The sequence below is a fragment of the Anolis carolinensis genome, unplaced genomic scaffold (genome assembly GCF_035594765.1).
Source record: "Anolis carolinensis isolate JA03-04 unplaced genomic scaffold, rAnoCar3.1.pri scaffold_21, whole genome shotgun sequence".
NCBI classification, from domain to species: domain Eukaryota; kingdom Metazoa; phylum Chordata; class Lepidosauria; order Squamata; family Dactyloidae; genus Anolis; species Anolis carolinensis.
The window spans coordinates 784,239-796,523 of NW_026943831.1; the positions used below are offsets into that span (position 1 = coordinate 784,239).

The window sequence follows — 12,285 nt, forward strand, 5'->3', positions numbered from 1 at the left end:
CCCAGATTATCTGGCAGTGTGGACTCATATAATCCAGTTTGAAAACCCTGGCATAGAAAGCCTGCCTGGAAGGGCCCTGCGAGAGACTTGTGGTGTCTCTGCTCCATGCGCTGCTAGCCTTGATGGCCCTTGGGGTGGGTCTCTTCCAACTCTAGGAGTCTATGACACCTCCAGCCTGGACATTTGCCCACTGGGCCTTGAAACCCATCAGGGGTTGGAGGCAGGAGGCATCTGGAGATGGAGAAGGTCTTCTTCAAGGGACGATGGCAGCCCTCTCCTGCTTGTGACAAGAGCAGCTCTTTCCCAACCCTGGGACGCCTTCCTTGTTGGATTGTATGGACATTTCCCAGTCAAAAGGCTTCCACTCATCCGCTTCACTCATCATGAAGCCATGGGACCAGGCCTGGGACGGGGCTCCTCCATGCCCACAGCTCATGTGCTTGGCCTCACATCTTCCTTTGCATCCTCCAAAACTCCTGCAGCCTCTTTCCCTGGGCTGGACAGAGTCTAAGGCCCTTCCAGGCAGGCCCTCTATCCCAGGATGTGATTCCAAGTTTTATGTTTATCCCAGATTATCTGGCAGTGTGGACTCATATAATCCAGGTAGCTCCTGGGATAGAAGGCCTGCCTGGAAGGGCCTTAAGAGAGACTCTGGGCCCCTCTCTGCTCCATGCGCCACAATCCCAGTCCCTTGCGCTTGCTGGGAGGGCTGGAGAGGCAAGGCACATGTGCTCACGGCTGAGCATCAGGCACAAAGCGCACAAGGCAAGGCGGTGCCTGGACGCATACGGCTGGCATGTGTACAGACAGACTCTGGGCAGGTGTTTGGCACAGTGACAGCGCAAGACAAAGCACACGACACAAAGAGACATCCACGCGCATGGCCACCACGGTCACAGAGGGGGGGGGGTGTGGGGCGGCATGCGGGGCGGCCGTACCTTCAGCTTCGACAAGTGTCCCAGTTCTTTGGCCGCGCTGAAAATCAGCTGGGTCCCCTTGGAGCAGAACACGAAAGAGAGACAAAGACAGAGAGACAGGCCGGAAAGGTTACCGGGGAGGAGGCTCAGAGGAAGAGGAGGAAGAGGAGGGAGGGGGATGCTCCCCACATCCCGCATGCACCAGGCCCGGCCACGGCCTGCTCTTCTCAGGGGGAAACAGGCCAGAGATTCCCCCCTCCCGGCCTCCTCCCAAGCATTGTGGGCCCCACAGAAACGGAGGCAAGGGAGCAGAACGAGGCTTCCCCAAAGGACCCAGGACACTCCAAGGATGGATGGAAGGAAGGACGAAAGGAAGGCCTATGCCCCTTGACCCAGGCTGCACCCCACACGGGGAGGGGGTCCCACGCACCACAGCAACAAAGAAGGCCCCCCTAGAGAGGCTTCTGGCTCCTTCCTCTGGGGTCATCCCATGCCAAGTGGTCTAAAATTTAAAAAACGTTCCCACCATCATGTTCCCCAATGTTGTTCAAATTTAGCTGTAGTTCTAGTCAGGCATTAAACTAAGTTTTCCAAAATGTGAGGTCTCTCACTGCCATCATTTCTGCTCCAGACCCCCTGATCTGATGAGTAGTCTGTCAGCGTGCACACCACATTGAACAAAATGCCATGTTTGGGGTCTAATAAAATTGAAACAAAATGTATAAGAATGGCTAGGAAATTGAAATCCTGTATGTTGCATTTTGTGCACTGATGCATCCTGCTTCATGCACCCTCATGGTCCTGGGAGTGATTGCATGGCTATGGCCGTGGCCCCAATGGCGACGGGGATGATGCTGGTCTCAATGTGATACAGAACATACTTTATCATCCACGATGATAAAATTAAATTCATTGGAATCAGCAGAAAAAGTTGTACAGGATTTCAATTTCCTAGCCATTCTTATACAGTTAGTTTCAATTTTATTAGACCCCAGAAATTGCATTTTCTTAAATGTTGTATGCACACTGACAGACTACTCTTCAGATCAGGGGGTCTAAGCTGTGGCGCAGCTGGTTAAATAGCCAGTCATGAGTTTGAAGCCAGCCTGTGTTGGTGTGAGCACCCGACCTTAAAAAAAATAGCCCCAGCTCGTTGTTGACCTAAGCAACCCAAAAGATAGTTGCATCTATCAAGTAGGAAATTGTTAGTGTATTCTGTTGTTAGATTGAAATGTTATATCAAGTTTTGCTGTTGGGTGTTTGCAACTGTTTGTTTTCGGCAAAGTATTCCAGCAGCACAAGGGTTAAGCACAAGCCTGTCTGATTGATTGCCCACAGGACCAATAGGTCATGGCTTCCGTTTGAACTGTCTGGCCGGGAGGTGCCAGCTAGTAGAGATAACAGAAGACGCGCCATGTGTCCGGAGAGTTATGGCTCTAAGTAATTGTATATATCTTGAATATATCTTGTATAATAAAGCAATTAGACCTGCTGGGATCAGCAGTAACTAACAACTAAGTTGTAGTTTTGTTGGTGCCACTTTGCTGCTGCATAAAGTGGTCCTTCAGGTGAGCAGATGGAGAGAACTGACTTACTAAGTCAGTCAGGGCGACAGATGATGGTTTCAACTCCCCATCCCAGCATCCACACCACCCTGACAGAAATTTAGGTACCGCTTATGCAGGGAGCCTAATTAAATTAATTTACAACAACATAAAAATTGTCCAGCGGTGTGCAGAAAGGAATGAGGAAGTGATCCATCAAGGACTCAGTGTCACAGTGGACAATGAAGCAGCTGCTCTCCCTGTGGCCGGAATCGAGCACACCCTCAGAAAGCTGGAGAAGGTTAAATTGCCTCTGTGTGTCTTCGTCTCTCTCTGTCTCTATGTTCCTATGGCATTGAATGTTTGCCATGTATGTGTACATGGTCATCCGCCCTAAGTCCCCTTCGGGGTGAGAAAGGAGGGCGGAATATAAATACTGTAAATAAACATATAAATAGAGCAGTAACTATTGCAATCAGAGACCTCACATTTTGGGAAACTTAGCTAAAATTTGAACAACATAGAAGGACATGATGGTGGGAAGGTTTAGACCACCTGGCATGCGATGACCCTCTTATGTTCCGTAGCCCAGGGGTGGGGAGCAAGTCAAAAGCCCACCGGGGTCTGCAAGTGAACCAGGCCCAGCATCGAAGGCCCACCAACCCCTTGGAAACAAGCACACCCATCTTCATGGGAGAGGAGCTGCCGCTGCTTGACCAGAAGCCCCCTCCCACCCAAGAGCATCCAAAGGGGACCCACATGGCTCCTTATTCCTTTCCATGGGCTGGTGGGTGGGTGGGCTTGCTGGAGAGACCCCAGGAAGCCCAGGAAGCAGCACCAATGAGGAGGCAACTCAAACCCAGACAAAGTTTGTCCTGTTGGGAATCAATCTGGACCACTCCAGTCTAAATGTAGTCAGATAGATGATAGAGTTAAATTGAGGGAATCTTTTCCCCGTTTCCAAAGCATGCCTAGATAGGCTTCACCATTGTTTCCTGCTTCCCGTCCTATTTAGATCAGCCCACCCTTTGATGTTTCTAGAAATGTGATCTCTCCTAGGGCATTGACGTAACTTCCCCAATTTGGCCTTTGGAATGTTTATGGCCCTAGAGAAGAAACGATCCACGAGGCTTGGTCGCCATTCCAGCTTCCTGCTTTGTTCTAGAGAGAGGACGCACTTTTATCCCTCTTGTAGTCAAGGTGTAGCTATCTATACCTTTGTTATTTTAATCCCTCTATGTGTATTAGAACAGGATAGATTAGATAGTTAGCTCCAAACCTTTTCTAACCATCAGTGGATTTCCTTTTACCTCAATAAATACTTTTAAACTTTAAAGCTAACTTTGCATCTCTTTGCCTTCCTCAAGACACAGAGGCCTTCCAAATCTCGCACCATGTAAGTCTCACAGCTGCTGCAATTTTTACTCTGCTATTTTAATGGGAATTTACCTCATAAAGAGTGTGATTAGAGCTTAACGGCTCATCCATTCCCAACATGTCCCTCTTTCCCTCTAAGTGTTTTGGACTGTGACTCCCACCATTCCTAATGCTTAAGCAGCGGAGGGGCAAAAGGAAAGGGCCTGAGGCTGTTAGGAATGGTGGGAGTTGGAGTCCAAAACACCTAGAAGGAGAGAGGGACAAACTTTGCCCATCCCACATGAGTGTGAAAGCACAGAATTCAATATATTCACAGCCAATACACTGCCTCCCTCCCAGGCGGAGGGGCATCCAGTCCCACTGACCACCCCGCTTGACCGTTTCGATTCCCCCCTACCGTGTGGTCCGTGAGTGGTGGGAGCACGATGACCCTCTCCAGGGTGTTCATCACGACCCGCCAGAGGTCCTTCAGCACCCGCTTCAGCACCGTCTTCTCACAGACGTCCGCAAAGAGCGTCAGGCTGCCAGGGAACAACGGGGGGAGAATCAGGGGATGATGGGATCATCAAGTTGGAAGGCACCCCCCAAAGTCAACACCCTTCTGTCAAGGAAGATACAGTCAGAGCCCTCCCGACAGAGGCCCATATCCAGCCCCCGCTTAAAAACTCCAGAGAAGGAAGGAAGAGCACCTTCGTCTCTCCAACATCTCTTGACGGTCAAGAAGTTCTTCCTAGTGTTTTCAGGTTGAATCTCTCTTTGCAATTTAAACCCATTATTAAATGGTGTCGCATCTGGATTATATGGCAGTGTTGGTGGGGCCCGAGATCATGTCACTTCAAGATAAAGTTCTTTGGAAATAAGGCCCGCTGGGTTGAATTAAACTCTAGCACCTTTCAGAGCTGTCTCGGCAGTGATCCAGAAGCAGGATCTCATTATTATCAAAGGCAAGAGGGAATGTTGCAACTGCCACCTTGATTGGTACTGAATGGCCTTGCAGCTTCAATGCCTGGCTGCAATTATGCTATGATGCAAGTATCCCCTAGTAATTCGTGTTGGTTTATTTTGGGTGTAAGGTGTATTTTGGGTGTTTATTTTAGGCCTGGGCTGTGGCGCAGGCTGGAGAGCAAGCCAGCTGCAACCAGCTGCAATGAATCACTCTGACCAGGAGGTCATGAGTTCGAGGCCCACTCGGAGCCTGTGTTTGTCTTGTCTTTGTTCTATGTTAAAAGGCATTTAATGTTTGCCTATATGTGTAATGTGATCCGCCCTGAGTCCCCTTCGGGGTGAGAAAGAAGGGCGGAATATAAAAGCTGTAAATAAATAATAAATAAGGATGAAATGATGAATCAAGTGTTTTTACTGTTTTTCAACTGTGTATACCGGACATATGTTCCAGCAACTTAACTGTTAACAACAGACCAGTTTGAGTGATAACCTGCAATAGCCAATAGGTCCTGACTTCCAGCCAGAAAGGACCTTCATCATTCTGCTGTGGAATGTGCTCTTATCAGTAGTATATGTGTGTGCTTGGCTGAACGGCAAGGAGAAAGCATGACTGTAACAAGCGATGGACTTTGTATCTTGTAAATACCTTTGTATATATATGGAATAAAGCCTTAGAACTGCTGCGTTCAGCTGATTAACGACTGAGGTGTCGTTTGTCGGTACTGCTTCTCCAGACGGGCAAGCAATCTGACCAACGATGAATTGGTGAGTCAAAGGATCACCAAAAAATCAGGGTGCTGCGGAGCTAATTGTTTTAAAAACCCACCCTGACAATTTGTTTGTATACGATTTTGAAAGTATTATAGTGCATAATATTTTGTTCCTAGAGCACATACAACTAAGTTGAAAAGTTTTTCCCCCTTCCCTCATGCCATAAATAATACTGAAATGCCTAATTCTTCTCTCTCTCTCTTCCCCCCCCCTTTCTCCCATCCCAAAGTTTGTTCAGAAAATTCTCAACTCTCAACTCTCCAGAGCCAGGCTGAGATTTAAAGGAGGATTCCTTCCAATAAATAATGCAGGGGGAGGGACAGTATGCGGGGCCTCAGATCTGTCATGTGGTGAGAAATTTACTCAAAGAATCCGGAGAACATACTAAGTGTCGTGCATGGAAGTGTCGTGAAGGGAAGGAATTCATCCGTTTCATAAGAAAGTGGAACTCCACTGAGCTCAACTGAGCAAAACATTTTCACCTTTCACCAATCCACCTTTCTCTCTCCTGTGTGACTCAAGCTGAATATCTGCCTGTGTTGCATGTGTGTTGCGCCTGTGTGGCGCCTTAAATGTATCTTTAAATGTATAATTATGTATGTTTTTAATGTATACTCTTAATTTTATTATAATTTTTTATCTTGATGGATTTTAAATCTGATGTAAACTGTTCTTTATTATTTATATGTTTATATTGTAAGCCGCCCTGAGTCCCCTGATGGGTGAGAAGGGCGGGGTAGAAGTGATGTAATAAATGTGACTATTTGATTCCTCTGATTGTTTGCTGAATCAGGGGGTCAGACAACAAATGGGGCTGAATCTCCAGAAGGCACCTCAGCTTGCATCTTGTTCTCTCTATGCAGCCCTCTCTGTATGTGCGTCATACACACCCACATATGTATCCACCCACCCGCACAAACACGCAACGCTGGTGACACAGCAGTGAAGAGGCCCATGCGTGGGGACAGGGCTCTGGAGGTCCAGGCCAGACCCCTCCTCTAGACCCCCCCTCCCCCCAAGTGCACTGACCGCCACCCACCCCTCCCCTCCCTCCTCGGGGTCCCGCTCCTCACTTTCCGTCCAGGAAGTCCATCAAGGGCCGGAGGACGTTGTCGGCGTCTTGGGCCACCACGTTCGGGGGGGCGTTCCCGGCCCCCTTCACCTGGCAGAGGATGTCGGACATCTGCTTGACGCAGTCGTCGATCCGCGCCTGGAAGCTGGAGGCAAGAAGAGAGACCCGGTGAACCACTCCTGCCGAGAGAATTACGGGTTGCCCTCTCTCTCCCCTCTTCGGAAGGACTTTATCATTCCCGCTGCCTTAAGAAAGCTCTAAATATTCTTAAGGATCCTGGATATTCCTTTTTTGAATGATTAACTTCTGGCAGATGGCAGAGGATGGTAAAAACATGGACAAATAGGCTGAGAGAGAGCTTTTATCCAGAGCTGTGACTCTATTGAACTCTATGGTTTCACATGGACGTGGCATGAGGGGTTGCGCAATAGTGATGAGTGTGGAAGGATGGGTGATTTGTTTTGTAACTCTACATCTATAATGTGTTTTGGAGATGGCATTTACTTTTGATATACGATGTACAATGACAATAAAGACATTCTTGTTGTAGCCCAGCAGCAGTCACAGCAGGCTGATGGGTTCACGGGTGATTGTGAGTCAGATGGGATTGTGGGCTTTCCTGGTATTCATTCTCATGCAAAGCCAGAAAGTGTAACTGCTTTAGACACAGGCACGGATGGGCCTGAGAATGTAGTTGCCTCTGAACCTCAAGGCTTTCAAGGCCAGTCAAGGGGGTTAGAACCATCCTCTCCAGATAATGAGTCTAGCGAAGACAAACTGATGAGAAATCCCCATAGGAACACACTTGGTGACATTGACCTCACCTGCACATTCAAGCAGATAGCCAGCTTTGTAGGCCAACATGTCTTCGTGGGAAGCAAAAGTTCCAGGGTAGACATAACGCTTTCATGACTGTTTATTAGGAGCTAAATGGGCTCTTTGCTCTTCAGTTCAGGCAACGTGGCTTTCAAGTGACAGCCAGGCCTGGGTTCCCTAGTTCTTGTCTTGGTTCTGGGATTCAAGTCTTCTGGGAGTATTTCCATGTTCATGTTGTGTATCCTTGTTCAGGTTTTGCTTAAGGATTCTAGTTGCTTTTGGATTTTGGGACTATTCTTGAACTGCCTTGCCTTTGGATTTCAAGAGACATTTGATGGCTGACTTTTTGGGATTTTATTTATTATTTATTTATTTATTTGCAGTATTTATATTCCGCCCTTCTTTCTCACCCCGAAGGGGACTCAGGGCGGATCACATTGTATACATATAGGGCAAACATTCAATGCCTTAACATAGAACAGAGACAGAGACAAACAGTTTAGCATAATATAATAAATACATTTAAAACAATCTATATATATAAAAGAGTGATGGCATCAGGGCAGCGGACAAAACAACAAAACTACAGGCCCCCCAACCTCGAAATTTGACAACGCAACCCATCTTCCACGGCTCTAGGTTGATACAACAAAAAGAAAAGAAAAATAAAGTCCTAATTAGAGGGAGAGGAATAATTGTTTTTATCCAATTGCTGCCAGTTAGAAGGCTAAGCTCCACCCACTTGGTCTCCTAGCAACCGACTCAGCCCAGGGGACAGGCAGAGTTAGGCTTCACTTAGGCCTCTTCCACAGATTATCTAATTTGCACTGGATTATATGGCAGTGTAGACTCACGGCCCTTCCACACAGCTATATAACCCATTTAGAATCTTATATTATCTGCTTTGAACTGGATTATCTTGACTCCACACTGCCATATAATGCAGTCATGCCGGTCACATGACCTTAGAGGTGTCTACGGACAATGCTGGCTCTTCGACTTTGAAATGGAGATGAGCACCAACCCCAAGAGTCGGACACGACTGGACTTAATGTCAGGGGAAAACCTTTACCCTTGACCTTAACTACCACCAATTCCTCAATACTTCATTTCCCATACCACCAGACTTCGCCACAGCAACGCATGGCCGGGCACAGCTAGTACAATATAAAATACTTAAGCCATTCACCTGCAAAACCTTGCATGTAAACCTTTTATAGCATCCCAGAGATGGAAGGCACCCCAAGGGCCATCCAGTCCAACCCCTTTCATGCAGGAAAAGCACCGCCAAAGCCCTCCCGACAGATGGCCACCCACACACCCATCCAGCCTCTTGGGCTCCTCACCTTCCTTCCTTATTCCTGCTTTGATTTCGAAGAATCAAACAAAAAACAACGCAAGGGGACAATGTCGTATTTTGTGGCTTTTAGGAATTGTGGGGTTTTTTTTCTCATGCCTGGTGAATAGGAATGCATATGCATGAGTGTATCCCCCTTGCAATGAAGGGATTTTTCTTTCCTGGGTCCCCACAACTGGAGACCTTGTAAGTCACTCTGCAGAGGATCTTCCCCGCAAACTGTGAGAAGGCTTTGACTCGGCCTCTGTGCGGACGGACGGAGGAACGGATGGGGCTCAAAGCGGAGGAGGAGGAGGGGGGGGGCACCCTCCCCCTCGGCATGATCGGAGCCTCCGCTCCCGCCTCTGCTAAATCCCTGTCTAAATCCTCTTTGCCGCCGCCACGCGTCCCTCTGAATGCTAAGAGAGGCATTAGCCCTGAGATCAATGAGCCGGTGAGCTCTATCCCACAGCGATAGCATCCCAGGGATATGAACTCCAAACAGATTTCACGGCTCAGGGAGCATCCCACTTTGCGCCGCCGGAGATGAGCGCAAATAAAGAGAAATAAACCCTTCTCTCGCTCTCTCTCTCGCTCTCTGCATCTCTCTCCGGTCGCTTTCGGGCACAGGAGGATTTGCAAACTTGGAAGGAACCAAGTACAGGCTGACTCTACGGACGGACGTCTGGAGAGAAGGGACGGGAATGGAAGGAAGGCCTCTCTATCCTCCTTTAAGAAACAACTGGAAACTTGGATGTTTAGGTTGGCCTTTGGGTTGGCCTTTGTTTTTAATTCTCTGATTTTATTGCTTGGATTTTAATGTATTTATTATTTATTTTGTGAATCGTTGGAATGTTTTTGGTCAAATGTCTTGTGTTGTTGTTTTCGGGCTTGTTCCTGTTGTGAGCCGCCCCGAGTCCCTTCGGGGAGATGGGGCGGGATATAAAAATAAAGTTTATATTATTATTATTATTATTATTGACACAACGACGTTGTATGACACAGCAAACAAGATAGATATGCTGGGTTTTGTTTCACAAAATCACAAGTCGAACACTTCCCAAGTGTCTAGGATTGTGTGATGTATTTTCGGATGATGCGTGCAGATCCCAGCAGGGTGGCCTTTTGCAGTTGGCAGATCGTGATTTTGTCCATGTCTATTGTTTCCAAATGCCGGCTGAGATCTTTTGGCACGGTACCCAGTGTGCCCATCACCACCGGGACCACCTGCACTGGTTTCTGCCAGAGTCTTTGAAGTTCAATTATTATTATTATTATTATTATTATTATTATTATTATTATTATTTGGAGAGACAGCCATTGGATGACCAGCCTCATTGTAATTCAATTCTGAATTTTACTAGGTCCCTCTTATCTGGGTATTTTAATCTAATGATTCTATCTTTATATTGCTGCTGCAGTCCCCCCACCTATGAAGTTTGACTGAATTGTATTGGTGGTGGTTTGATATTATTACTGTTCTATTAACTTTTGTTTTAACTTTTATTACCTTATTGTGTTTTAACCTGTGTATATTGTGCTAATGTAATTGTGTTGTTACTTTTGTAACAATGATTTACTGCTGTATTAACTCTTGTTTTATTGTCTTACTGTGTTTTATTATTTTTTGTATATTGTTCAATGTATTTATGCTGTTGTTTCTGTAAATTGTGCTAGTTGGGCCTTGCCCCGCGTGAGCCGCCCCTAGTCCCCGCGGGGAGATGGTGGCGGGTATAAATAAAGTTTTTTTAAAATTATTATTATTATTATTATTATTATTATTATTATTATTATTATGTGAGCCGCCCCGAGTCCCCGCGGGGAGATGGTGGCAGGGTATAAATAAAGTTTTTTTAAAATTATTATTATTATTATTATTATTATTATTATTATTATTATTATGTGAGCCGCCCCGAGTCCCCGTGGGGAGATGGTGGCGGGTATAAATAAAGTTTTTTTAAAATTATTATGATGATGATGATTATTATTATTATTATTATGTGAGCCGCCCCGAGTCCCCGCGGGGAGATGGTGGCGGGTATAAATAAAGTTTTTTTAAAATTATTATTATTATTATTATTATTATTATTATTATGTGAGCCACCCCGAGTCCCCGCGGGGAGATGATGGCGGGTATAAATAAAGTTTTTTTAAAATTATTATTATTATTATTATTATTATTATGTGAGCCGCCCCGAGTCCCCGCGGGGAGATGGTGGCAGGGTATAAATAAAGTATTATTATTATTATTATTATTATTATTATTATTATTATTATGTGAGCCGCCCCGAGTCCCCGCGGGGAGATGGTGGCAGGGTATAAATAATGTTTTATTATTATTATTATTATTATTATTATTATTATTATTATTATTATTATGTGAGCCGCCCCGAGCCCCTGCGGGGAGATGGTGGCGGGGTATAAATAAAGTTTTATTTTTATTATTATTATTATTATTATTATTATTATTATTATTATTATTATTATGTGAGCCGCCCCGAGTCCCCGCAGGAAGATGGTGGCGGGGTATAAAGTTTTTATTATTATTATTATTATTATTATTATTATTATTATTATTATTATTATTATTATTATGTGAGCCGCCCCGAGTCCCCGCGGGGAGATGGTGGCGGGGTATAAAGTTTTTATTATTATTATTATTATTATTATTATTATTATTATTATTAAGGAAGGCAAGCCCACCTGTTGCCGAAGACGGCGCTGAGCTCGTCCAGGACGTTGTTCAGCTTCACCTGGAGCTCCTTCAGGGAGTCGCTGGCCTCCGGGTCCAGCTGCAGAGGAAAACAGGTAGTTAGGAGGAGTAGGAGGAGGAAGAAGAAAGGCAGGGAGAGGGAGCAAGGGGCTTTGCTGGGTGGGAGGCAGCTGCCAAAAGCACCAGGCGCAGCATCTGGATCCAAGCCTAGCACTGGGCAAAGCACTGCCCAAGGGTCCAGGGCAGGAAATGGGGGAAGGGGAACCCACAAAGGGGCTTCAGAGCAACACATCGTCCAGCTCTCTCCCTGATCCCCCTGATCTGCAGAGCCAAAACATCAGGATGCCTGCAACTCCATGCTCCAGCTTTGCTCAATTGTTCATTGTACTGTGTGTTGAACACAAACACTGCTGGCAAACACACCTTCTGTGGCAAAACCCAGTCTCTAGGTCTGCCTCTGGCTGGGAACCACTGGTCAAGCTTCCCCATTTGCCCGAAGGGGATGTCCTTGCCACAGTTTGGCCCTGTTGTGGTCATCTCTGAGCGGTTAGACTCAATTTAACCCTCTCTGGGGCAGATTCCACCAAAAGGCAGCAGAGTAGCAAAAGCAAAAGCTTTCAAACGCAGCAGTTACTTACACGGGGTGAGTAAGAGAAGCCTTTGACCATTTAGGATTGCAATGGAGTGCAGAGTCTCAGTAAAAGTTCAAAAAGCATTTATTCAGGTAAAAAGAATTCCATTGTAGATAGAAAAGCTTGGGAGCTGTCTAGTCTACTCTAGACTGGTTTCTAAGG

General features: G+C 46.2%; 1 protein-coding gene across 1 annotated transcript in view; it reads right to left on the bottom strand.

The window, feature by feature from the left end:
- Nucleotides 1-12,285, bottom strand: part of LOC100565343 (uncharacterized) — a 290,729-nt gene that overhangs the window by 12,461 nt on the left and 265,983 nt on the right. The window contains exons 33-36 of the mRNA XM_062966504.1: nucleotides 11,482-11,570; nucleotides 6,628-6,771; nucleotides 4,236-4,359; nucleotides 939-995 (exon numbers count right to left, since the gene is read on the bottom strand). Coding sequence (XP_062822574.1) covers nucleotides 939-995; nucleotides 4,236-4,359; nucleotides 6,628-6,771; nucleotides 11,482-11,570 — 414 coding nt within the window. The remainder of the gene's footprint in view (nucleotides 1-938; nucleotides 996-4,235; nucleotides 4,360-6,627; nucleotides 6,772-11,481; nucleotides 11,571-12,285) is intronic.